At 41.8% G+C, this 23,603-nt stretch overlaps 1 protein-coding gene across 1 annotated transcript in view; it reads right to left on the reverse strand.

Annotated features, from left to right (window-relative positions):
• TTN (titin) overlaps nucleotides 1-23,603 on the reverse strand; it is a 371,797-nt gene that overhangs the window by 15,369 nt on the left and 332,825 nt on the right. Inside the window, exons 293-316 of the mRNA XM_069225433.1 lie at nucleotides 22,800-23,105; nucleotides 20,930-22,696; nucleotides 18,544-18,837; nucleotides 17,574-17,861; nucleotides 17,166-17,465; nucleotides 15,014-17,080; nucleotides 14,623-14,925; nucleotides 13,505-13,810; nucleotides 13,132-13,422; nucleotides 12,030-12,326; nucleotides 11,632-11,937; nucleotides 11,217-11,522; nucleotides 9,933-10,214; nucleotides 9,218-9,811; nucleotides 8,841-9,128; nucleotides 8,423-8,722; nucleotides 6,347-6,649; nucleotides 4,888-5,190; nucleotides 4,209-4,793; nucleotides 3,789-4,094; nucleotides 2,816-3,115; nucleotides 1,159-1,734; nucleotides 769-1,074; nucleotides 81-674 (exon numbers count right to left, since the gene is read on the reverse strand). Coding sequence (XP_069081534.1) covers nucleotides 81-674; nucleotides 769-1,074; nucleotides 1,159-1,734; nucleotides 2,816-3,115; nucleotides 3,789-4,094; nucleotides 4,209-4,793; nucleotides 4,888-5,190; nucleotides 6,347-6,649; nucleotides 8,423-8,722; nucleotides 8,841-9,128; nucleotides 9,218-9,811; nucleotides 9,933-10,214; nucleotides 11,217-11,522; nucleotides 11,632-11,937; nucleotides 12,030-12,326; nucleotides 13,132-13,422; nucleotides 13,505-13,810; nucleotides 14,623-14,925; nucleotides 15,014-17,080; nucleotides 17,166-17,465; nucleotides 17,574-17,861; nucleotides 18,544-18,837; nucleotides 20,930-22,696; nucleotides 22,800-23,105 — 11,568 coding nt within the window. The remainder of the gene's footprint in view (nucleotides 1-80; nucleotides 675-768; nucleotides 1,075-1,158; nucleotides 1,735-2,815; nucleotides 3,116-3,788; nucleotides 4,095-4,208; nucleotides 4,794-4,887; nucleotides 5,191-6,346; nucleotides 6,650-8,422; nucleotides 8,723-8,840; nucleotides 9,129-9,217; nucleotides 9,812-9,932; nucleotides 10,215-11,216; nucleotides 11,523-11,631; nucleotides 11,938-12,029; nucleotides 12,327-13,131; nucleotides 13,423-13,504; nucleotides 13,811-14,622; nucleotides 14,926-15,013; nucleotides 17,081-17,165; nucleotides 17,466-17,573; nucleotides 17,862-18,543; nucleotides 18,838-20,929; nucleotides 22,697-22,799; nucleotides 23,106-23,603) is intronic.

Below are 23,603 nucleotides of genomic sequence, written 5' to 3' on the forward strand. Positions count from 1 at the left end.
AGAGAGACAATGTGTTATTCTAATCTGTATCTGCTAGCTAATGCTTCAAATAATAAAGTGAGTTAGAAAGCAATATTTACCTTCAACATCTAATGATGCCGTAGCAGAAACAGAGCCTCCCTGGTTGGTGGCTCTGACTTGATACACAGTTGCATCTTCATCCGTTACATTTGTGATCACCAGTTGGTAGTACCCGCCCTTGAACTCCTGTACTTTGATCTTCACACCATCTGCCAAGATCTCTTTACCCTGCTTGAACCACTTAACAATTGGTTTTGGATGGCCTACAATCTTGCAAACAAAGGTGGCATTGCTCTTGAACTTAACATTCAGATTTCTCAGCTCTTCCTTGAACTGTGGTGCACGGATTGGTACGTCACATTTTGGAACAATTCCTTCAGAGACTTCACTCCATTCACTTTCACCACCTAGATTTTCACATTTTACTCTGAACTCATATTCAAGACCTTCAATTAAGCCTTTCACAGCAAAGACAGTTTCATGGATTTCTTCTGTTGTCACTGTGATCCATTTGTTTTGTTTCTTTTCACGTTTTTCAAGGTAATAATTGCTGATCTTTGCACCTCCATCACTAGCAGGGGGTTTCCATGACACCAAGCACGAATCCTTGGTCACTGCAGTCACTATTGGTTGGCCTGGGGTGCCGGGCTTTTCTACAAGATGAATGATAACATGTTAAAAAGCAGTGTATAATTACATATTTACTTCAGTCATTGCATTACAAGGGACATTGAGCCACAGACTTACCGAATGGACTCTTGATGATGACAAGTGAAGGAATTTCCAGTGCTTCACTAATGCCAAATACATTTTGAGCAGAAACACGGAAGTAATACCCTGCGTTTTCTGTTAAGTTAACAATTCTACAGGTTGTTCCAGAAATAGTTGCAGATACAAGCTGCCACTGCGCTTCTTCTTTGGCCTCTCGGCGCTCTACAACATAGTTTGTAATCAGTGACCCTCCATCATCTGCAGGAGGTTTCCAGCTGATGACTACAGAGTTCTTCAGTAAAGCCTCAACAACAATTGGTCCTGTTGGTTTATCTGGCTTATCTAAAACATCAAAAGGCACAATAAGTACTAAATACTTTTTAAATAATATTTCTGCAAAACGATGGATAATTTAGTAAACATTACCTTGTATTTCAACATTGAGTACAGTATCTACTGTTCCCAAAATGTTGCTCAGTTGAACTTTGTACTTTCCAGCATGGGTTTTGTGTTGTACATTCTTGATCACCAGATGGGTATAGTGCTCTGTGTTCTCGATCTGGATATTTTCAGAGGCTTTCAATGGTTTCTTTCCATGGAACCATGTGATGGCAGGTACTGGACGGCCAATGTACACAACATGGAGGCGGAGGGTGGAGCCCACACCTGCGTAGTACTTTTCTTTCAGTGGGTAGCCAGGGTGGAACTGCGGAGTGGCCTGCAAGAGCAGTTTGCCACTGGTTTCAGTTTCTCCAGCATCATTGACAGCAATACAAGTGTACAGACCTTCATCCTCTTGTTCTTCTGTCAGGACAGTCAATGTGTGGCTACGACCATCTGAAGACATCTTATATTTCCTGCTCTGTATAAGCTCCTTACCGAAACGGTACCACTTAATGTCAGGCAATGGTCTTCCAACGATCTGGCATGTCAGTTTGGCAGATTCACCCAGAAGGGCAGTGACATCCTGTATTTCTTGTCTAAGGCCTGGTGCTTCTCCAGCTGCAAGAGAAATGAAATACTGTTAAAGTCTCTTTTTTTTTAAATTACACTTTATGAAAGAGATATTCTTCCTAGCAGCCTGTTGTGTAAGTAGGTTTGACTACTAGTTCGAGAATTCTGGTTCTGTTTGAAACTTCTTACCACATATTACAACAAAACACTTCTACCACAATCTGTGGCAGTGTCCCACAATCTCAAACATACACTACACAAATTTATGAAAACACACAAACCGTGATAAATGTGCCAAAATCAGGAGCTTTGCCAGCATCCCCCTCGCAAGTAGCAGCAGGAGCTGCAAATGCAAACCTTTAAAGAGAATAGGATAATAAACAATATTTATTATCCTTTTATTTCTAAAGGGGCAACAGGCAGTGAGGGTAGTGCACAGAGCACTCCCCCTCAGTGCGCATGTATGTTTGGCCAGCCATCTCGGGCCGGCTAAACACACATGCGCACAAGGCCTCTCTTCAACCTGGCACTGTGTTGCTGAGTTGGAGAGAGCCTGAACAGGCTCCTAGTCTGAGCCGGAGCGCCCAGCATTACCTGAAGTGTTGCGGAGAGTGGCTGAGACCTCCAAGTTAGTTTATATTCTTTTGTGTTGTTTATTTTTGTTTTATTTGCCCCGCCACTTTTTCAAGTCGCCAGCCGTGACTGGCTAAAATGTAAATTTATTCTCATGAATAACGCAAACTGCAATGAAAATGAGAAAGCTATTTATGCAATGGGAAAACCCCGAAGAAGGGATGTATGAGCGTGCTTGTTCAGTCAAGAAGATTTGAAAGGGATTTGGTAGTGCCCACAGGCCTCATTCATCAGACTCTCGATTTTTCAGTGCTGGCACATTCATCAACAGAGAAGCACCCTCCTTCAAACCACTGACAGCAACTTTCCACAAACCGAACCAGACTTGAGTCTGTGTTGTAAACTTCGGAACCACCAGAATAGTCACCCGACTAACAAATATGATTCAGTCCTTTACTACCTAGCAGATGGTGTGCTATTCAAATGACCAAAACAATATCAATGCGAGATGTACACCAACGAAAACATTTGGCTAATAATAAACAGGTAAACTCACATGTCAGTTTGGTCTTTATTGTGATAGCAGTTCTACGAGGCCTGCTGATGCCGGTTTCGTTTTCAGCACAAACCCTGAATTCATATTCAGTTGCCTCCAGTAAGCCGCCCATTGTGTATTGTCTGTCTTTGACACGTTCTTTGTTGCATTTCTTCCAAGCACTTTCTCCAGACTGGCGGTACTCCACCCAGTAACCACGGATTTCCTTTCCTCCATCACACTCTGGTCTCTCCCATTGAATGGAAATACTGTCCTTAGAAACAGAGGTTACCTCAATTTCTCCAGGTTGGCTTGGTTTATCTACAAAATAAGAAAAGACAAGAAAGACAGTCACCTAATATTCTTTTTATGGTGCTCTGTAATATGTTAACACAGTTACACACACACCAGCATAAATTCATCTTTTGATAAGATATGATGTGGGCCATCAACTGTGCAGCAATGCTCTGTACTCCCATGAAGATGGCCTAGATTACACTTTCATAGAGACCTGTGATGGTTACGTTGTACGCCAATCCACTGGACAGCCTATAGCTGCCAGCACTAATAGCTTAGACTGGCTGTGCATCATACAAACTTGTCATCACCAAATGTTAGTCAAACCACTTAATAAGAATCTCCAAAAATGTTTGATGCTGTATTTGCCCAATCCAGGAATCGCAAAATGTAGGTTTTTATACAACTAACAAAGGTGTATGCTATATTGAGTGCAGTACAAATATTTTTGAAACCTTTCAAACTTCTTTGATGTAAGAATACTGTAGAGAATTTAAATTATGTCCGGTGTTACCTTAATTTACAATATCTGGTGATTCCAGTAAAATGTGTCTAAACATTGAATGTTTGAATTTCGGAGATTTCTGGGGAATGCATCTGGGGTTAAGGTGAAATGCCAGCCTGGACACACTAAGATCATAACATGAAAACACTTTTCAGCTTTATTCACAAATATGACCACACACTTTTATCTTACCAAATGGATCTTTGCAGACAACAGGCTCAGAGGCTGGGCTGGCTTCGCTTAGACCAACATCATTTTGCGCAACGATACGGAACTGATATTCAGCATCAGGAACAAGCCCAGTGACGGTATACATCGTTGTGGTGATATGCGTTTTATTATGTCTAACCCATTTGTCTGTAGTTGTCTCTTTGCGTTCGATATAGTATCCAGTGACACGACTACCACCATCATCTTTAGGTCTGGACCAAGATAAACTGATGGAACTCTTTGTCACATCCAGTACTTCTGGTGAGTTGTAGGGAGGTTCTGGTGGATCTACAAAATAATAGATATGAAAGTTAGTACACCTTGTGATCTTTCATCACTGCATGGCACACATACATTTATCACTACAAAACTATTTTCATAAATGAAGACTAGAATACATACTCAAAGGTGTTTTTGGTGTAACAGCTTCTTCTGATTTCAAAGCTCTACTAATACCGAACTGATTTTCAGCAGAAACACGGAAGTGGTACTCCACATTTTCTTTAAGGCCTTTGACAACCAAGGATGTTGCCTTAACTCTAGAATCCACGGTGTACCAGGCAGTCTTTGGTACTTCTCTCCTTTCAACAATGTAGCCAAGAATATCTGAGCCACCATCATCTGCTGGTGCTCTCCAGCTTACTCTTACAGAGCGGGCTTGGATGTCATCATACTCTAGTGGTCCCTCTGGTGTATCAGGTCCACCGATGACTTTCACTTTGATATAAACAGCCTTCTTCCCACATTTATTTTCAAGCATTAAATCGTATGTGCCAGAATCTTCTCTGATTGCTTCCTTGATCACAAGTTCAGTGTGGGTTTCTGATGTAGCTATCATGGCTCTTTTGCTTACATCATGGCCCTCCTTAGTCCATTTGCAAATTGGAATTGGTTTGCCCTTAATTGGAATGGTAATCTTGATGACACCACTTTGCCTCACAATTAAGCCCTCTTCGTATTTTGCATCAATTTCATAATCTGGATATTCTGAAACCAAACAAAAATACATGTTGTCCAAATTTAATTTTAAGCAGATTAAAAATGTGGTAAATAGGAAATAAAGAAATTCATAACTTCTTACCAAGCATCTCAGTTACTTTGACTGTTCCTGGTACATCAGCAGGCTCACCGGGGCCTCCAGCATTACATGCCAGGACTCGGAATCTGTATTCAGCCCCTTGTGGAAGATGTGTCAGGGTGTACTCGCAGATCTTGGTAGGAGTGGTATTACATTTGGTCCATTCAAACTGATCAACCTTCTGCATTTCGATTAAGTAACCACTAACTTTAGAACCACCTTCCTCTTCCGGAGGACTCCAGGCAAGGGAAACAGAGGTTCTTGTTGTATCTGTAACTCTGGGATTTTGTGGTTTTTCTGGAGGAGCTAAAATACACAATATGGAGAAATTGTGATTATATTTTAGTAGCAATTTAAAATTTAAAGCAATTAAACAGAAACATAATGAATGGACTAAGACAATTCCAATGTAAGTTTGTCACCATGCACAGGTACATTGGGTAGGTTTCATGAGAGTTTTGGAAGAATGTCAAGCCACTTCCTCACCCTTGGAAACTCTTGGGTGGGAAGAAGTTGCCTATGCCATTTGAAAGTTCAGTTGCACTTGGGTGCATATGTTCTTCGACACACAGAATGAACTTAATGCTGCTGGCTGTTCTTTCAAAATGTGGCATATAGAGGGGCAAGGTTTGTGAGATTTTTAAGAAAACACATCTTTCCTCCTCTTCGTTTTTGTGTAATAAACACATGTACGTTTATTCTGCTCACTATAGCCCTTTATTGTAGGGTTTATGAGGGATATGGCTCATAGATGGTTAGCCATGCAGTAGATATGGTAACAGATTTAATGGACAGAATACACAATTCTAGGATGTTTTCTTACCATAAATATTGCTGCTGCTCAAGTGTAATGCTTATTTGTGTGATTTGATATGATATCTGCTCCCTTTGGAATGTTGGATGCAATGTATTGAACTTCGGTGATGTACAGGGTACTTTGGCCAGGCTATATCAGTTTGTTTTTAGTTTTGTCCTCAAGGTGTGGGTGACATTTAAACCAGGATTCAGCTGTGCCCAAGGCAGGAAACCAGAGGAAAATACCCCAAAATTGACTTTTAAGGCAAACAGACTGGGTCAATAGCACCTACTGGGACTCAGAGGGCCAGGCATTGGGTAGCAAAGTCGTATCTCTCATGGTTCCTGTTTTAAGGTTGGGAGGCAAGTCCTTAAGTTCCCTAACATACTCTACAGGGTCCTAAGGATAGGGGCATCCTTTGGCTCTCCCACTTTCTAAGGTAATGTCCGATGAGGGCCTTAAGAACTGACTGCTTTCATTATTTAATAATTATTAAGACCATTTTAAAATTCCCAAATCCTGATTTGTCTTTGTTCATAGGCAACAATTTCATTACTTCGTATGAATAAAACAGTTTTAGATGTTCCTAACTGTTAAAGTCTTTGCAATAAAGTATCAAGAGAGTTAAAAAAATGTATAAATCTATGAACAGTCAAGCATATTTACCAATTGGATCCATGGCAACAGTTGGTTTAGAAGGACGACTGGGTTTGCCTACACCTCTTGCATTTATCGCAGTAACACGGTGTTCATATTCCAGACCTTCGATAAGACCAGTGGAGCGATAGCGTGTCATAGTCACTGGAACTTTGTTTGCACGGACCCATCTCTCAGCTCTAACTTCCTTGCGTTCCACAATATACCCAATAATTTGTGAGCCGCCATCCTCTTCTGGTGGGTACCAAGTAAGAGTGATGCCATCACGAGAAACATCAAAAACTTGTGGGGTATCTGGAGGCCCAGGAATACCTGTTGGAAAAAATATTTAATGTCATTTATAAGTATTTTTGAATGTGTAGCACTCATTCACCTATATGAATCATAGAATTTACAAAGTAAAATGTAATATGAGTGCCAACGCAGTTTAACCCAAGGTATTTGGTTATACAAGTAATTAGAACAGTTGATTCAAATAAGTAAGGTTAAGTCCAAATATCTGCACTTGGATTGCTTTCCACCGCCTTGTTATTTTTTCCAAGGATGATTGTCTAACCCTTGGGGAGATCATGATAAGAAAGCCAATCTTATTTTTTGTGTTAGAAGGGATTTATATATAGTTAGATTGCACCTGCTGCCCATTTTAGAGTGACATTTTAAGAAACTATAGGCCTCATCTACAAGGCCGCATGGCACAGGGCTGTGCAGCAAGTGGCTTGCTGCGCCACCGAGAAAGGGCAGAAATGCACTGTATCTACAAGATACTGCGCATTTCTGTCCTCTTCCACTGCGCTGATGCACAAATTGCTGTCATGTGCTAACGCAGGCTCCCTTGCGTTGTTGTGGGGATGATTGTTTTTGTGCAGGAAGGGGCACCTTCCTGCACAAAAACAATCACAAGAGGTGTTTCCTCTATGTGGGCTGCATTCTGCAGCACACATAGAAAGAGGAAACAACAGGGAGAAATAAAGATATTTCTCCCCGTTGCATCTCTCTTATGCCACCCCTGAGGCGGCATAGGAATCTGACACATTCCCAGACTTGTAAATCTAAAAAAAAATGTTTTGTTATTATACTTAAGGAGTAACGTTCCTTGGAAGGCTTCATGCATGTCTGGTTGTGATATAGATTAGGATACACAAGCATGTTGAAGTCAATCATGTATGTGTGTGTGTATATATATATATATATATATATATATATATATATGTATATATATATATATATATATATATATATATATACATATATATATATACGTATATATATGTATATGTATATGTATATATATATATATATATATATATATATAAGAGGCTCTTGTTAAGGGAAGCTTTAGGTAGTGTGGATGTAGCAAGTGTTATCCAAAGTAAATTATTGACACCACTTCACATTAGGCTGTTCTTGGATGAAGTTTGGGAAGTTTGTAAAAAAAAGGGCAAAATGTGACCGTAGTTGAACATTGCATAGCTATCAGGCGCAACTCCTCCATTAGGGTGGAGGAGCGTCATCCAACCCCCCACCCCTCCGCCAGCATCAGCAGCTGCAAACCTTTTACTACAAAACGAAAATAAACTACGTTTATTATCGTTTTGTAGTAAAAAGGTACAGGGCATTGGGGATGATGAGCACTGAGAGGGAGTGCTCAGCACTCCCCCCCCATTGTGCATGTATGTTTGGCCAGCCATCTTGGGCCGTCCAAACACGCATGCGCACTGTGTTGCCGGGTGGGAGAGAGCAGGCACAGGCTCCCAGTCTGCCTGGGAGGGCACTGGCTGGGTGCTCCTACCCATTCCTAACGCTGCTCTGAGCAGTGTCAAGATTGGCCGCAGGGCAAGCTGTGAACCTGTGACTGCAGCAGAGGAATGGTGTGGTGGTGGCGGCAGCGACGATCCAGGTAAGTGTTTTTTTTAAATAACCCCCGAGTCCGTCCTGAAGCACTGCCCTGCCCCTAAAAAGTACAGCAAGCTGCTCCTGGTAGCTACATATATATTCTAATATATTTGGTAAAATAATGAGCACAATTATGCACATTAACTCTGTCGAAGAAGGTGAATAGATTGTGGAAAAGACTGAGATACTTACTGATGCTGCTCTTGCATTCTATAATTTCTGATTGCAGATATGATCCAAATCCAAATCGATTGGTAGCTGCAACACGGAACACGTATTCAGTGCCTTCGGTTAATCGAGTGAATTTGAATGTGGTTCTTGTTACCGATTCTGACACTGGTAGCCACCCAGGACGGTGAGCATCTCTCTGTTCCACGACATAGCCACTGATTGCAGCTCCACCATCCATCTCTGGTGCGTCCCATGAAATTGTGACAGATGTGGCCTCAATTTCATCAATTCTGATTGGTCCAGTGGGAGGCCCAGGCTTGTCTGAATCAAAATAAAAGAGGCATAATCTTTAATAATCAAGCAGTGCATATAAAACATGGATAATGTGTACCTTAATATGGCAGCAGATAACAAGGAATTTATTAGAAAACATTCATACCTAGGATAATAACTTGTATTTCTTCAGTTGCTGTTCCTGAGGTGTTCTTAAGCTCAAGAGTGTATGCTCCAGTATCATGAATTGTTGTCTCACGCACAGTCAATTTGGCTACTTTATTTGTGGTTTCAATCTTGACGCGTTCAACTTCTCTCATCTTAGAACCAGCAAAGAACCAGGAAACTGCTGGAGGAGGACGACCCATAATTGGTATAGCCAACTCTATGGGTCTACCAGCTGGCACATGAACAGTCTTTTGGGGTATTCCAGCTAAGTCAATCTTGGGCACCACTGCATAAAGAAAATACATAAAATCAGTCAAATAAATTTTTTCACGCTTGCTGTGTATGTTTTGTCCTACCTAAACTGATTTTACATACCTCTTTGTTCTTGTACTGTTACAGCAGTGACAATTTCTCTTGGTTCTGACACGCCCTTCTCATTCTGTGCACGGACTCTAAACAAGTACTGTTCACCTTCATTCAGTGAAATAATAGTATATTCCAAGACTGTTGGTTTAACAGTGGCAACCTTCAGCCACTTTTCTGTGCCAGCTTTAGAGGCTTCAATGACATAGCCAGTTAGTCTGCTGCCACCATCATGCATTGGCTTCTCCCAGGAGAGTGACACTGTTGATTTGGTTGTATCAACCACATCCAGTTTCTGTGGCACCATTGGCACTTCAGAGACAAGTATCGCATCAGCTGTTTCGCAAGGTTCACCAATACCATATATATTTTCGGGCAGAACCCTAAAGTAGTACATGGCACCCTCCTGAAGACCAGATACTCTGTAAAGTGTCTTGCTGCACTTGGTTGTGACTGTTTTGAATGCTCTCATTGTAGCCTCACGACGCTCAATAATGTAGTTGTTTACTGGAGCTCCACCATCGATTGCTGGGATATCCCAGGTAATTGTCACTGAATCTCTGAATACCTCCTTAATTTTCACTGCAGCAGATGGACCAGGAGTATCTGAAATTCAAACCAACAGACGTTAATTCTCCCTACTTGTCCTTGCATATACCACATTTTCATCCCGAACAAGGCTTACGAAATATCTATATTTTATGAGAACTCTTAAATATGTACATACCAAACACTTTGACTTGGACTGTTGCAGATTTCTTGCCAGACTGATTCTCAGCTTCAATGGTGTATTTTCCTGCATCATATCGGTTAACCTTCTCGATTATGAGCAGTGTATAGCTGTCTGTTGTATCGATGAGGCCACGGCTGGCGAGATCAATGCCTTTTTTGCTCCAGGTGATGATGGGAGCTGGCCTGCCGGATACCTGTACCATGAGGCGCAAGGAGCCTCCGGCTCTGACTGTGACAGTCTTTTTCAGATCATCAGAAAGTTCAAGGTCTGGAATTTCTAGAAAACGATACAAAAGATCGATCTTTTTAACGACAAAGGAAAATGAATTTAAAAAATAGAACTGGTACTTCTTACAATACAATTCATATTCATTTTATCTACCTCAAGTGTTCAGATTTATGTTGTGGCGGGATGCCATGTTCATGTCAGCTAAGATGTTACAACACAGGTGACAATAAAGACAAAAGAACTATGTTTTGGGATTGTTCTGCCTGTCTTACTAGCTATGTGCTTTTGGATTAATATCAGCCAGTCAAATTGGGGTTTTTGGTAACTTCTGATAGGGAGAAGAGCAGTTTCAGGACAGTAAATCCCGCAAAAGCAAACTCCATCGCACAATACCCACTGATTCGTATGATTCTGCATCTTCACAATTTCTTCTTTCAGTTATTGTTTGGTTCATCTTGATTTCAACCTTGTCATGGTCAATTCTTTTTGACACAACAACGACTATTAATAAGTAGGGATAAGAGCATTTGTATACTAATGCTCCTTGAAGATGAATAAGTATCAGTGCTTAGGGCGATGGAAGTGGTCACAGGAGTAATTCTACAGCGCTGAAGGTCTTTTCAATGCAATAGCGTAGTAATGGAACCCTGGGCCCTAAAGAAAGTAAAAAAATTGGCTCCCCACCGCCTGGTTTGTTAGTAAAAACAAAATCGTAAACAAAACCAAAATAAAATGCCACTTATTGGAGTGGTGGTCCCCTCAGGCTCAAAGGCCATTGTCCAACTGCAGTTGCTGCACTATCAATAGCTATGCCATAGTGAGGGTGACATTAAGCTAGCATTTTTTCCAGTCATTCTGAGGTGACCCTCCAGAATGTCTGAGTGCTATTCAGTGGCTCAGCTGAAAAAACATTATCCAAAGTCATTGATGTCAGATCTTATTACCATTGGTTGTCATGTAACAGCAGATCTGAGACCAGCATCCACTTACTTCTGTTTCAATATATATCTACTGTTGTTGAGGAAAAAACACAATGGGTATTGGTCTTACCTATTCTCTCCACTGGCTCAATGGAAGCTGATGACTCGCTGAAATCACTCATGCCATTGACATTCACAGCAGCAACCCTGAAGTGGTAATTCTGGCTGGTCTTAAGTGATGTCACAGTGAACTCAGTGTTTCTCAGAGTAGCCGTAGTGTGCGGTCTGTACCACTGTTCTGTGCCGCCTTCTTGCATTTCAAGAACATAGCCAACGAGGTCAGCACCTCCGTCATACATTGGCTTGTTCCAAGCTAAGCTTATACTGTGTTTGGTAGTGTCCACAACTCTTGGAGCAGAAGGTGATCCGGGAGTGTCTATGAATAAAACAGAGCAATCAACATGTTAGTAAACTATCTCTTCCATCAGTAGGGATCAGCACATACATTAACAACTTGAGGGTTAAAAAAACAAAATAGGACTTACATGTTGGCTCTTTGCAGAGGACATATTGGGACGAATCACTAGGCTCACTGTTTCCAGCTGCATTTACTGCACTGACTCGGAACTGGTATTCGCTTCCCTCCATTAGACCAGTAACTTTGAATCGTGTGTCGTAAATTGTGTAGTCCCTGTTAACCCTTGTCCAGCGTACACTCTTCTTTTCTCGTTTGTCTACCAAGTAGGTGGTGATCTCACTGCCACCATCAGTCTCTGGTTTAAGCCATTGTATCACGACATGCTCCTTGCCCACAGCCAAGACTTCAGGCTCACCGGGCTGAGATGGAATGGCTGTTGAATAAATTAAATGTAATATTAGTAGGGGGCATGTGAGGAAGCTGTGCCAGTTTTCTTGTGAAAGAGGATAAGAAACGAGAACTTACTGAAAGAGTTCCTGGCTATTACTGGTTGGGATTCAAGAGCAACACCGGCACCGTACTTGTTCACGGCTCTCACGCGGAAGATATATTCGTTGTTTTTAATAAGCCTTGTAACTACGCAGGACAGTGTCTGGCATTCGGTCTCGACAAAGGCCCAGTTGAGCCTGCTGGTTTCACGTCTTTCTACTATGTAGTGTGTAATTTCTGCACCACCATCTTCTTGCGGCATGTTCCAGGACAGAGTGCATTTCTCTTCTGTGACTCTGCTGACGTTAAGGCTTGCACAAGGTCCAGGTGAATCTGTGAAAAACAGAATGACATCAAACAAATCATGTTTCCAAGCATGGGAGAAGAGAATCAGAGGCTTAAGCGTACAGCTCGCTAAGCAGGCCTTTTATAAAATGTATAGTCTGTCACATCAGTCTACCAGGCTACATTAGAAACTTCAGCAACTGGGCATGGGCCGATGATAAGTGAACCATCCTTACCATGTTGGCACCAATGTGAGGCCTTTTGGCTTATATACGTTCTCAGTTAAAAACTCCCACCCATATCGTCACATGGCTTGCTATTTACTGTTGAGCAAAAAGTGTCTGCATAAATGTACACAGAACTGATGTCTGAAAGATGTACAATTGTTATTATTTATCCAACGCTAGACTGAGAGAGATAAACTTGAATGATGGAACTTCCCCATGGTCAAAACCAATATAAAATCATCCCCACATCCACACAAAACTCTGTAGCTATTAAATATTTCTCTTTGCTATGTTTTTGTTTAAGCACTGCTTAAACACTATTCTGAAATAAAGAGCATGTCAAACTACTATGTTCCATGTGTACTAACATAATTGTCTCATAGACAAAGAATGGATAAAACCGTTTGATAAACCAGGCCCTGTATCGGTAGATTTAGGGATTTGCCAAGTACCTTGAGGCAGATATCCTTCAACGTTTAGTTAATGAGTATATGGTAGAGAATTGTGAACACAATACCGACATCTGCCAAGGTACCTGAAAACTCCATTGTCTACTAAACTGAAAATGGTATTTCAAAAAGTTAAAAGTTCTACATTATAGGTGGAAACACCGTAGAGACACTTACCAAGCACTTTTACAAGGACTGATACAGACTTAGTACCACTGGCGTTTTTCACAGTCAGGGTGTACTTTCCAGTATCACTTCTGTCACAGAACTTGACAATGGCAAGGGCACGCTTGCTGGTGTACTGCAGAGAGATCTTTTCACACATTTCCAGTTCTTTATCTCCTTTGGCCCAGAATACCCTTGGTTCTGGCTTTCCACCGATTGATGCATCAAGAACAAGGTCAGACCCAGCTCTTATACTCACAATGTCACCTTGCAATTTGCTGTCAAGTTCGGCTTTTGGTGGTGCTGTAAAAGGCAGAAACACACAATGAAATTCAGTTTTTATGCCAATGCCCTAAACAGTGATTATTACAAGAAAGGAACTTACAGTATTCATCCTTGCAAGTCACAGGGCCTGTTGTTTCTGATGGAGAGCTAATTACACCAGCTGCATTCTTAGCTAGCACTCGGAATTCATAAACCTCTTCTTCGCTGAGGGCGGTCACGGTGAAGAAAGTCTCCGAAACTGTGGTATAGTTACACTTAAGCCAGCGACCATCTCCAAATTCATTGTATGGCTTACGATCAATGATGTACCCTACAATTTTACTGCCACCGTCGCTCATTGGAACAGACCACCTTAAGGAAACGGTGGACCTTGTGACGTCTGTAACCTCTGGTTTGCCGGGTGGATCTAGGAAAAAGTGGAAAGAAATCAAAGTGACTGCCATTTTTCAAAAAACTGTTTTGCAAATGTTACACATTGGCAGTGGACACAATTATTTGGAACCAATATGTGAATCACATGGTTCTGGTTTCACCATCTATTCATGGTAATCATTTTGGCAAAAATATGCCTGCTTCCTCTTTGAGTGATATCCAGCTACATCCAGCAAATGTTACTCTAGATTACCAGTTAGCATTTTTTATGAGAGATTAGCCACTAAATTGGCTGTTTGATCAGGTTTAGGGTCACTGCTTCATTTCTACTAGATGCCCTACCTCAGTGTAAACATTTTTTTAAAGGTAAAAAAATAACTCTTAAACAATGACCCTGGACAATTTGAAGAGTTTATGCCTTCAGAAATGTAAAGTGAAATACTTAATTGGCAAATTAAGTATCTAGTTCTGTTGTTGATGGTTGTTATGTCATGTACACGTACCTAGATGCCATGTTACGTACAACATGTTTTGTAATATTTAGAAAATTACATTTTAAGACTTATGAATTACTTTTTCCACTCGCTCTTCATGTCCTTTCTCTTCTTCGCACCCACCTTACCCTTCTTTCTACTCGAGAAATTCCATCAATCCTTCTGCTTTTACCCAGTCTGCAATGCCACCCTGCTTTGATTATTGTATCTAATTAAGCCAAGAAAACTTAAAATACAAACAAAATGGACTATTGTTAAGCAAATAATCCTCTCAATTTGACAGGCTAATGCCCCTTTTGCATTTAAATGTAGCACTTAAAAGGACACCATAATCCCATGATTTGACACTTACCAACTGGATTTTGAGCCATAACAGGTTTGGAGGCTTCACTGGCTTTGCTCACGCCAGCTGCATTGAGTGCATATACTCTGTACTGATACTCCAGGCCTTCAACCAAGCCTGTGACTCTGTAGTTGCAGTCATAGCATGGCACCTTGTTGTCCTTTACCCACAGAATGGTGTTGCGCTCCTTCCTTTCAATCCAGTATCCATTAACCTTGCTGCCACCATCATGGTATGGCTCTTCCCAACGAATAGTCATAGCATTTGCAGACACAAAGTATACCTCTGGCCTTGTAGGTGGACTAGGTGGCACTAATAATAGCAAAAAAGGAGTATTAGAAGCATATCACAAATTACATAACTACATCAAAGACTTTCAAATGAATAGTAATGTTCTTACCAAAAGGATGCTCTGCGACTACAGGTGCAGATTCAAGAGGTTTACTGACTCCAAATCTGTTCTCTGAACTAACTCGGAAAGTGTACTCCATATATTTCGTAAGATGAGTAACCTTGATCTGTGTACGCTTTACACTGGAATTAACAAGTTGCCAGGTTGTTGTACCAGACTCTCGTTTCTCCACAATGTAGTTGGTAATGTCAGTGCCTCCATCATCTTCAGGCTCACTCCAAGTCAGTACGCAAGATTCAGCAGAAACAGAAGAAATTTCAATAGGGCCAGTGACAGGACCTGGTCTTCCAATCACGTTGACTGTGACAGTGAATGTCTTCACTCCAGCGGTGTTTTCTAGTGTCAGGTAATATTTGCCCGAGTCCCCTCTCATGCTGTCTTTAACATGAAGTGTAGTTCTGTCTTTTGTTGTTTTGATGCTTACTCTGTCTGTTTCTTTAAGTCTCATTTCTTCCAGTTTCCATGAAACCTTCGGAACTGGACGACCACTGATGGGCACATCAATGGTGAACTTGCTTCCAGTTTTGCAAGTAATGAGCTGTCTTGTTATTCCACTCAGGTCTGCTGTGGGCTCAATTTGTGGTTCCTTAATGATGACTGAAGAGAATGCTTCTCTTGCCTCACTAAAGCCAGCATCATTCCTTGCTTTAACTCGGAATTCATATTCAGTGTTCTCAGTAAGATTTTCAACAGTGAAAGTAAGGTGTTTGGTGACACCAGCCTCGATCCAACGGTCAGAACCCTTTTGTTTCATCTCAAGAAAGTAACCAGTAATGCGGCTGCCTCCATCATGTTCAGGTTTCAGCCAAGCCAATGTTACAGATGATTTGCTGGTGTCAATAATATCTAATCGTCTAGGTGGAGCAGGCTCTTCTGTGGCTACAATAGGGTCAGGTGTTTCATATGGCTCCCCTAGGCCATATTCATTTTGCGCCGAAACACGGAAGAAGTATGGAACACCTTCTGCAAGATCAGGAACCTTGAATATCTGGCGACTGCATTTTTCACTGACAGCCTGCCAACTACGGCGGCTTGCTTCTCTCTTCTCTACTACATAGTGATGAATGCGTGCTCCTCCATCGTTGGCAGGAGCATCCCACAGCAGTGTAACAGAACCTCTGGTAACATCTCTGAATGTAAGAGGACCTGGTGGGCCAGGTGAGTCCTGCACCTTCACAGTGAATGTGATAGATTTGCTACCACTGTTGTTTTCTACAGTCAGGGTGTATTTGCCAGCATCATACCTATTGCAGTTTTCTACAACCAGTGTACTGAATGAGTCGGTGGTTTGAATATCAGCACGCAGACCAAGGTCTGAGTCTGCTTTAGTCCAGGTAGCTACAGGAGTAGGTCTGCCCTTGAAAGCAATAAATAGGCGAATAGTTGCACCTGCTCTAACTACATGAGTTTGTTTGAAGTTAGCATCGATATCAATTTCAGGTGATGTTAGTCTGTCAGATGTTTGAACTGTAGCAGGTACTTCAGAGCTTTCTCCTTTACCTGCTCCATTCACTGCACTGACTCTAAATTTATATTCTTCACCTGCCTCCAACTCAGTTACTGTATACTTGGTGCTAAGGCACACTTCTGGGTTAACCTTGTGCCATTCTCCTAGATCTGCTTTAGACATTTCAATGATGTAACCAATAATTGGCATGCCTCCATCAAAAACAGGCTTGGTCCATTCCAAGGACACTGAGGTTTTTGTTGTGTCAGTCACCTTAACCACACTAGGAGAGCTTGGTGGATTTACTGGTTCTTTACATTTAATCAGCCTGGAGGTATCACTTGGAGGTCCAACCCCAGCATCATTTTCAGCCATGACATGGAATTCATATTCATTGCCTTCAGTCAGACCTGTCACCCTGAATCTTGTTTCTGTAATTGGACGTTTGCTGGATACTTTGACCCACCGAATGCTCTTCTTTTCGCGTCTTTCCAGGATATAATGCTTGATTTCACTTTTGCCATCAGATTTTGGTCTTGTCCATGTCACTGTAATGCTATCACCGGTGACGTGGGTGGCGTCTGGGGTACCAGGAGCATCTGGAACCGCTAAAACATAAAACATAAAATTGTAAACACATCTGAAAAATATTAATAAAGTCCATTACTATAAAAGTACAAACATAAAACATACTGTATTGTATTTGAGCGATCACTGGTTCAGAATCCAGCGGCCTGCCAACACCGAATTTGTTAACTGCGGAGACGCGGAACTGGTACTCGTTTCCAGCAATTAGTTTTGTCGCTGTATATGAATTGCCTTCACATTTATCTTCAACAAGTGCCCAAGATATTCTGCTGGTTTCACGTTTTTCTATTACATAATGACTGATAGCCGCACAGCCATCGTTAGCCGGTACATCCCACCATAGTGTGACCTTCTCGCCAGTGATGTTTGTGTATCGAATTGGTCCAGTGACCTGTCCTGGTGTGTCTGTGATGCAAACATAAATGAAAACAATTACATTTCTCATCTTATAAGGAAATATAAGTTTTTTTGTTTTTCTTTAATAAAGTACTTTTAAGGAAAATTCAAACCTACCTTGCACTCTCACTGTAATATTTTCTTTCTTGGTGCCCGATGCATTCTTTGCTTCCACGGTGTATACGCCGCGGTGGTCCCTTGCAGAATCCCTCACAAACATTGAGCTGAATCCGATAGCAGTAGTAATTTCCACATTAAGGAGTTTATCAATCTCCTTTCCATCCTTATACCAAGTCACTTGAGGTACTGGGCGACCTTTAATCAAAGCCTTCAGTCGAATGTTATCCCCAGACTTGACAGTAAGCCCCTCAAAGTGTTCAGCTCCAAATTCAATTGTCGGGGCAACTAAAAAATAAATAAAAAACAGAGAATATAATAGCAATAATAATACCGACAGCATGTTTTTATATACTGTTTCAGACCAAGCTTCAGCACTATAAATAAGGGATGTTACTGCTACCCAATTTCGGATACTTAAAGACGTTGGCATCTTATCACTCCCCCATCAAAAGCGTAAGAGTTATCAATATGCTGTCCTCGTTTTCACTAAAACACATAATTTTATTACAATAATAGTTATATACTAGCAGGACACTCGACAGCATGGGAAGGAAAGAGGTACTCTTTCTTATTTCTGGGTATAGAATGCAAACCCGATGTATTTTAGAATCGTCATTTTCAATTCAAGGACACAGGGGTGAGAGAGAAAGAGATTTCAAACTGTATCGCGAGAGTTGGATATATAGACATAGAAAGAGTAAAACGCAGAGATCAATTAGAATTAATTGGGATTAGCTACGATAATGTGTCTATACGATGGGTCTTCACTTGGCTGCATTAAAATGGGAAGGCAAAGTACTGCACGTCTGTACACCTGAAACATTGTTAGTTCTGCTGCCTCATATATTAATTAATGTATATGTGTATATAGTAATCGACGGAAGATTTTGGATTTTCATCCGTTCATACCCCTTAGAAACAAGCAAGTTCTAAGAATACCTGGAGAAATCCAACAATGAGTACTTACTGCTTTCATCTCTGGTCATAATATATCCTGAAGACTGAGACGGTGGGCTGATAGTGCCGACGGCATTTCTTGCAATGATTCTAAATTCAAATCGATCCCCTGGGCTCAGTCCTGTGACAGTATACTGGCATTCACTGACGTCTGTAAAGTTACACCTCAACCAGCGCTCGTTTCCTTGGCGCTTCTCAATGCTGTAGGCGACAATCTTGCTGCCTCCATCGCGAGCTGGTGGGGTCCATTTAAGTGTGACGGTTTCTCTTGTCACATCAATGTAGTCAGGAGTGCCCGGAGGATCTGAAATCAAGTAGGTAGAATGTTACTCCTCCATTCATTAAAGTTGGTATGCCTGTATTGCAGCAATCACGTATCGTAAGAAATTGCTCCCTGGGATAAATATGTATTTATTTGTTAAAAAAATATTTAAGTAGCAAGGACTCATGGGCAAATGAGCGATTTATCTTTTCATACAGTTGGGAAAATCATCCGAATGAGTAAAAACATTGGCTATTTCTATAGTGTTGGGCTAGTCGCCCTATTGTGGCCATGTTTCTAAGCCATTAGTGCAGTCATCCAAGTGGTGGAAGGGAGCAGTAATGCTATCAAGGCAAAGCAATTCTCCAGCAAAATGGGATTGTGTGAAAGGTTTCTTTTGTTTCCGTAACCATAAAACAGTGTAGATCTGCTGGCTCTTCTGACACTATTCAGTATCAAACTACTAAACAGTGAAGAGTATTTGGATATTACAGCAAATCTCAAACATCAGAGTGTTTTTCTTAAATGAAGATTTCATTTGTTACTTATTTTAATTACTCCTATCTTGTGATAGAGCAAGTAATGTCGCAGAGCACTGTTTGGAGGGTTTACCCTTCTATTACTGAGCACAACATACATATTATCCTATTCATGGTTCTATACCCAGACTTAAACTGTATCCATAAATAAATGTTTCACTTAAGTCTATTGGATAGTGAATTTTTATTTTGCATAGTTCGTTGTAGATGGTCAGTTCTATTGAGCTGAGCAGCACATTTGCTTTAATATTTTATTTTACCTCGGACTCACTTAATTTTGATGAATACATAGGGGGTCATTCTGACCCTGGCGGCCGGTGACCGCCAGGGTCACCGACCACGGGAGCACCGCCAACAGGCTGGCGGTGCTCCCGAGGGCATTCTGACCGCGGCGGTTCAGCAGCGGTCAGAAAGGGTAAACCGGCGGTCTCCCGCCGGTTTACCGCTGCCCCATTGAATCCTCCATGGCGGCGGGGGCGCTCCGTCGCCATGGGGATTCAGACACCCCCTACCGCCATCCTGTTCATGGCGGGAAACCCGCCATGAACAGGATGGCGGTAGGGGGTGCCGCGGGGCCCCTGGGGGCCCCTGCAGTGCCCATGCCAATGGCATGGGCACTGCAGGGGCCCCCGTAAGAGGGCCCCGCAAAGTATTTCAGTGTCTGCTTTGCAGACACTGAAATACGCGACGGGTGCAACTGCACCCGTCGCACCCCTGCAACTACGCCGGCTCAATTCTGAGCCGGCGTCCTCGTTGCAGGGGCATTTCTGCTGGGCCGGCGGGCGCTCTTTCGGAGAGCGCCCGCCGGCCCAGCGGAAATGTTTAAATGGCTGCCGCGGTCTTTTGACCGCGGTGCGGTCATTTCACGGCGGTACCTTGGCGGACGGCCTCCGCCGTGCGCCAAGGTTAAAATCACCCCCATATTGTTTTTTATTATTATGATACAATTTTGAAATGTGCATTGCCCTCCACAGGGAGAGGCTAGGGGACTTCTCAGACAACCAGTAGACCAAGGCTTGGACACACTTCTCTCTGACCTAGTTGACGCAACCAAATATGATGAATTACCACAGAAAATGTGACTTTATTGTTTCTCACCCTAGGAACCATCTGAGCACCCTTTGCCAATCCTTATATTCTCCCAAATTACTCTAGGGAATCAACTATATCCTAGCCCCCTATTTCCTCCACACCACCAACACAGAAACCTGCACACTCCCTGTCTGCAGTCTCTGAGAATAACTCATTTTTACACTAGGCCACTCTTCCTTGCCCTCCTGTTCGGTTTCTTCTTAACTGTTCAGTACTCCTCTGCAGGGTGCCTCTGGCATTCATATACACCGCATCCCAGCCAGAGGAGATGGTACACCACCTCCCCTCTGCTTATTCCAAACCCAACTTAGTCGAAAATATGCTAGTGCCAAACTCAAGTGATACAACGTTAATCCTATGCAAATGATTTACATAATGTATTTGCAGTTTACTCACTGTATATGATGTATAATCCTGGACAAATGTTTACACTTAATGAACTATTTACTAAGAAAATACCAATAAAATGAGTTAATAAATGTGAAAAGTAAAAGTTTACTTACCAACAGGCGAAACTGCCAGAGTATGTTTGCTTGGTTCACTGGCTGGGCTAAGGCCGGCACTGTTTTCAGAAAGTACGCGGAACTGGTAATCCAGGCCTTCAATTAGTCCAGTAATCCTGTATTCTCTGTTTGATATGGCTGTTGTATTAACTCTCTGCCACAGTATGCTATTTCTTTCTTTCTTTTCAACATAGAAGCCAGTTATTTCTGAACCTCCATCGTAAATTGGAGCGTCCCACGATATCGACATTCCGTCACAGGTTACGTTGTAGACAACTGGTTTACCAGGTGGACCAGGTGGTCTGTATTGGTGTTTCGCGATAACATCAACTGAATTGAGTGGTTGGCTTACTCCGAATCTGTTTTCAGCCCGAACTCTAAACTGATACTCTAGTCCTTTCACAAGGTTGGGTATTCTATATGTAGTCCTGGCAACACTTGAGCACACCATCTTCCAGACAGTTTGAGAAGTTTCACGTTTCTCTATGCTGTAACAAGTAATTTCTCCGCCACCATCATCTTCAGGAGCATCCCAGGAAATGATAATACTGTCAGCTTTGATTTCATCAAATCGAACAGGTCCCTTTGGCTTCGATGGCGGGCCCAGTGTTATTACTGTAAATGCAAATGTTTTCCTGGCGACTCCATTGTCCAGTACCAAGGTGTATTTGCCACCATTTTCTTTCTTCACATTTTTGATACTTAAGCTTACTTTGGTCTCGGTTTTCTTGTAACGAACTTGTTCGCTTTCCTTGAGAGCTAAATTGTCCTTTAACCATGATACAGTTGGTCTTGGCTTACCCTTGTATGGTATGTCTACGTGTACATTGTGACCAATGCGCACAGGAATTTGCCGTCCAGGTATGTCAGAGAGATCAGCATCAGGTGTTATTACATAATCTTTTACTGTGAGGGGTCCAAGGTTGACAGCATCGCTTAACCCTTTTTCGTTCTTGGCAGACACCTTGAATTCTACCTCAGAGAGCTCTTTCAGTTTTGTGACTTCAAACTCACATGCTTTGCTGCTACCTGCTGGCGACCATTCCTGTTCTTCTTTTAGCTTGCTTTCAATTATATACTCTGTAATAGAACTGCCACCATCGTAGTCAGGTTTGTTCCACTGCAGAGTAACAGAGGTTTTGGCGGAGTCTTTCATTGCAAGATCCTTAACAGGGCCTGGTACCTCAGAAGGCTTCACAGCCTCCGTTGTGTCACAAGGTTCACCCAATCCATTTTCATTTTCAGCAATAACCCGGAAGAAGAATGAAGTCTTCTCTGACAAGTTACTTATCTTGAATGTTGTGTGCGAACATTTCGTTGTGACAGCAGACCATGCCCTCTTAGTGGCATCTCTCTTCTCAATGATGTAATTAGTTACTTCGGCCCCACCATTAATAAGTGGCGGCTCCCATGACAGTGTAACATTACCCCGTGAAACATGCTTGATTTGCAGTTTCTGGCATGCTGCTGGTGTATCTAGCACTTTAACATTAACAAAAGAGGATTTAGGTTCCCCGACTCCGTTCTCAATTGTCAGGACATATTTCCCTGTGTCTTCCCGAGTAACCTTTGAAATGCTAACTAATGTAGAAGATTCTGTGTTGTGAATGTCATATCTTGGGTCATTACTTATGTTCTTCTCTCCTTTTCTCCAGGTGACACTTGGTGCAGGTCTTCCTTTGAATGGAATCATTATTTGTACATCTTCGCCCGCTTTGGCTACAAATGAAGTTCTCAGAGCAACATCCAAGTCAATTTCTGGTTCCTCTGCAAAAGGTAAAAGGAGCAATTAGCAAATTAGAATTAACCAATGGAAGATGCACCATAATAGTTACTATTAGTTAATTATAAGTTACTGTAATATAAATACCAAGTATATCTTTAGCTTGGGCAGGTTCCGTCATTTCGATAGGTTCTCCTTTGCCAGCAGAGTTTACAGCAGACACGCGGAAGAAGTAATTCACTCCAGGCTTAAGGGAAGACACAACATATTCAGTTGTTCTCACTTCTCCCTTGGCACTAACCACAGTCCATTCGACTTCTTCTCCTTCTCTTGTTTCTACTACGTAGCTCGTAATGGCGCTGCCTCCGTCGTAGACTGGCTTAGTCCAGCTGAGAGTGACAGATGATTTTGTAGTATCCACAATCTTAACCTTAATTGGTTGACCTGGCAAATCTGTAAATTAAATGTTTGTATGAAAACATGTCATAAAGAAACTTAGAATGCATATGCATAGATATATACATGTGTATGCCTTTAGGTATTCTCTTTTTCAAATTACATGGAATGCTATTGTTGATTAAGTGGCCAAGCTAAATGATAACCGGTTACAGTTGCTGTAATTAATTGCACTACTTTTGAGTAGTGTTAGGTGTGTGCCACAGCTGTACAATAGATTCATAAATCACTTGTGGTGGGGTAGTATGATTTATATTACTTTTGCTGGGACACCAAACTGGGTAGGCTATTTGTAAACAAGCACTGGCAAAGCCAACAGGTTTGGCTTTAATGTGATAACACATGTAAAGATGGGCATTCGCAAATGCTATTTGAATGAGCTGACTGAACAAATTCTGCTAATCACATTAAAGCCTGAACCGTTAGTTTTGTCATTGCTGGAGACGTACCGAAGAGATTGCTTTCTGTGCAAAGTACAAGTGGGAGATAAAAATT

The sequence above is a fragment of the Pleurodeles waltl genome, chromosome 3_1 (assembly GCF_031143425.1).
Source record: "Pleurodeles waltl isolate 20211129_DDA chromosome 3_1, aPleWal1.hap1.20221129, whole genome shotgun sequence".
Classification (NCBI taxonomy): domain Eukaryota; kingdom Metazoa; phylum Chordata; class Amphibia; order Caudata; family Salamandridae; genus Pleurodeles; species Pleurodeles waltl.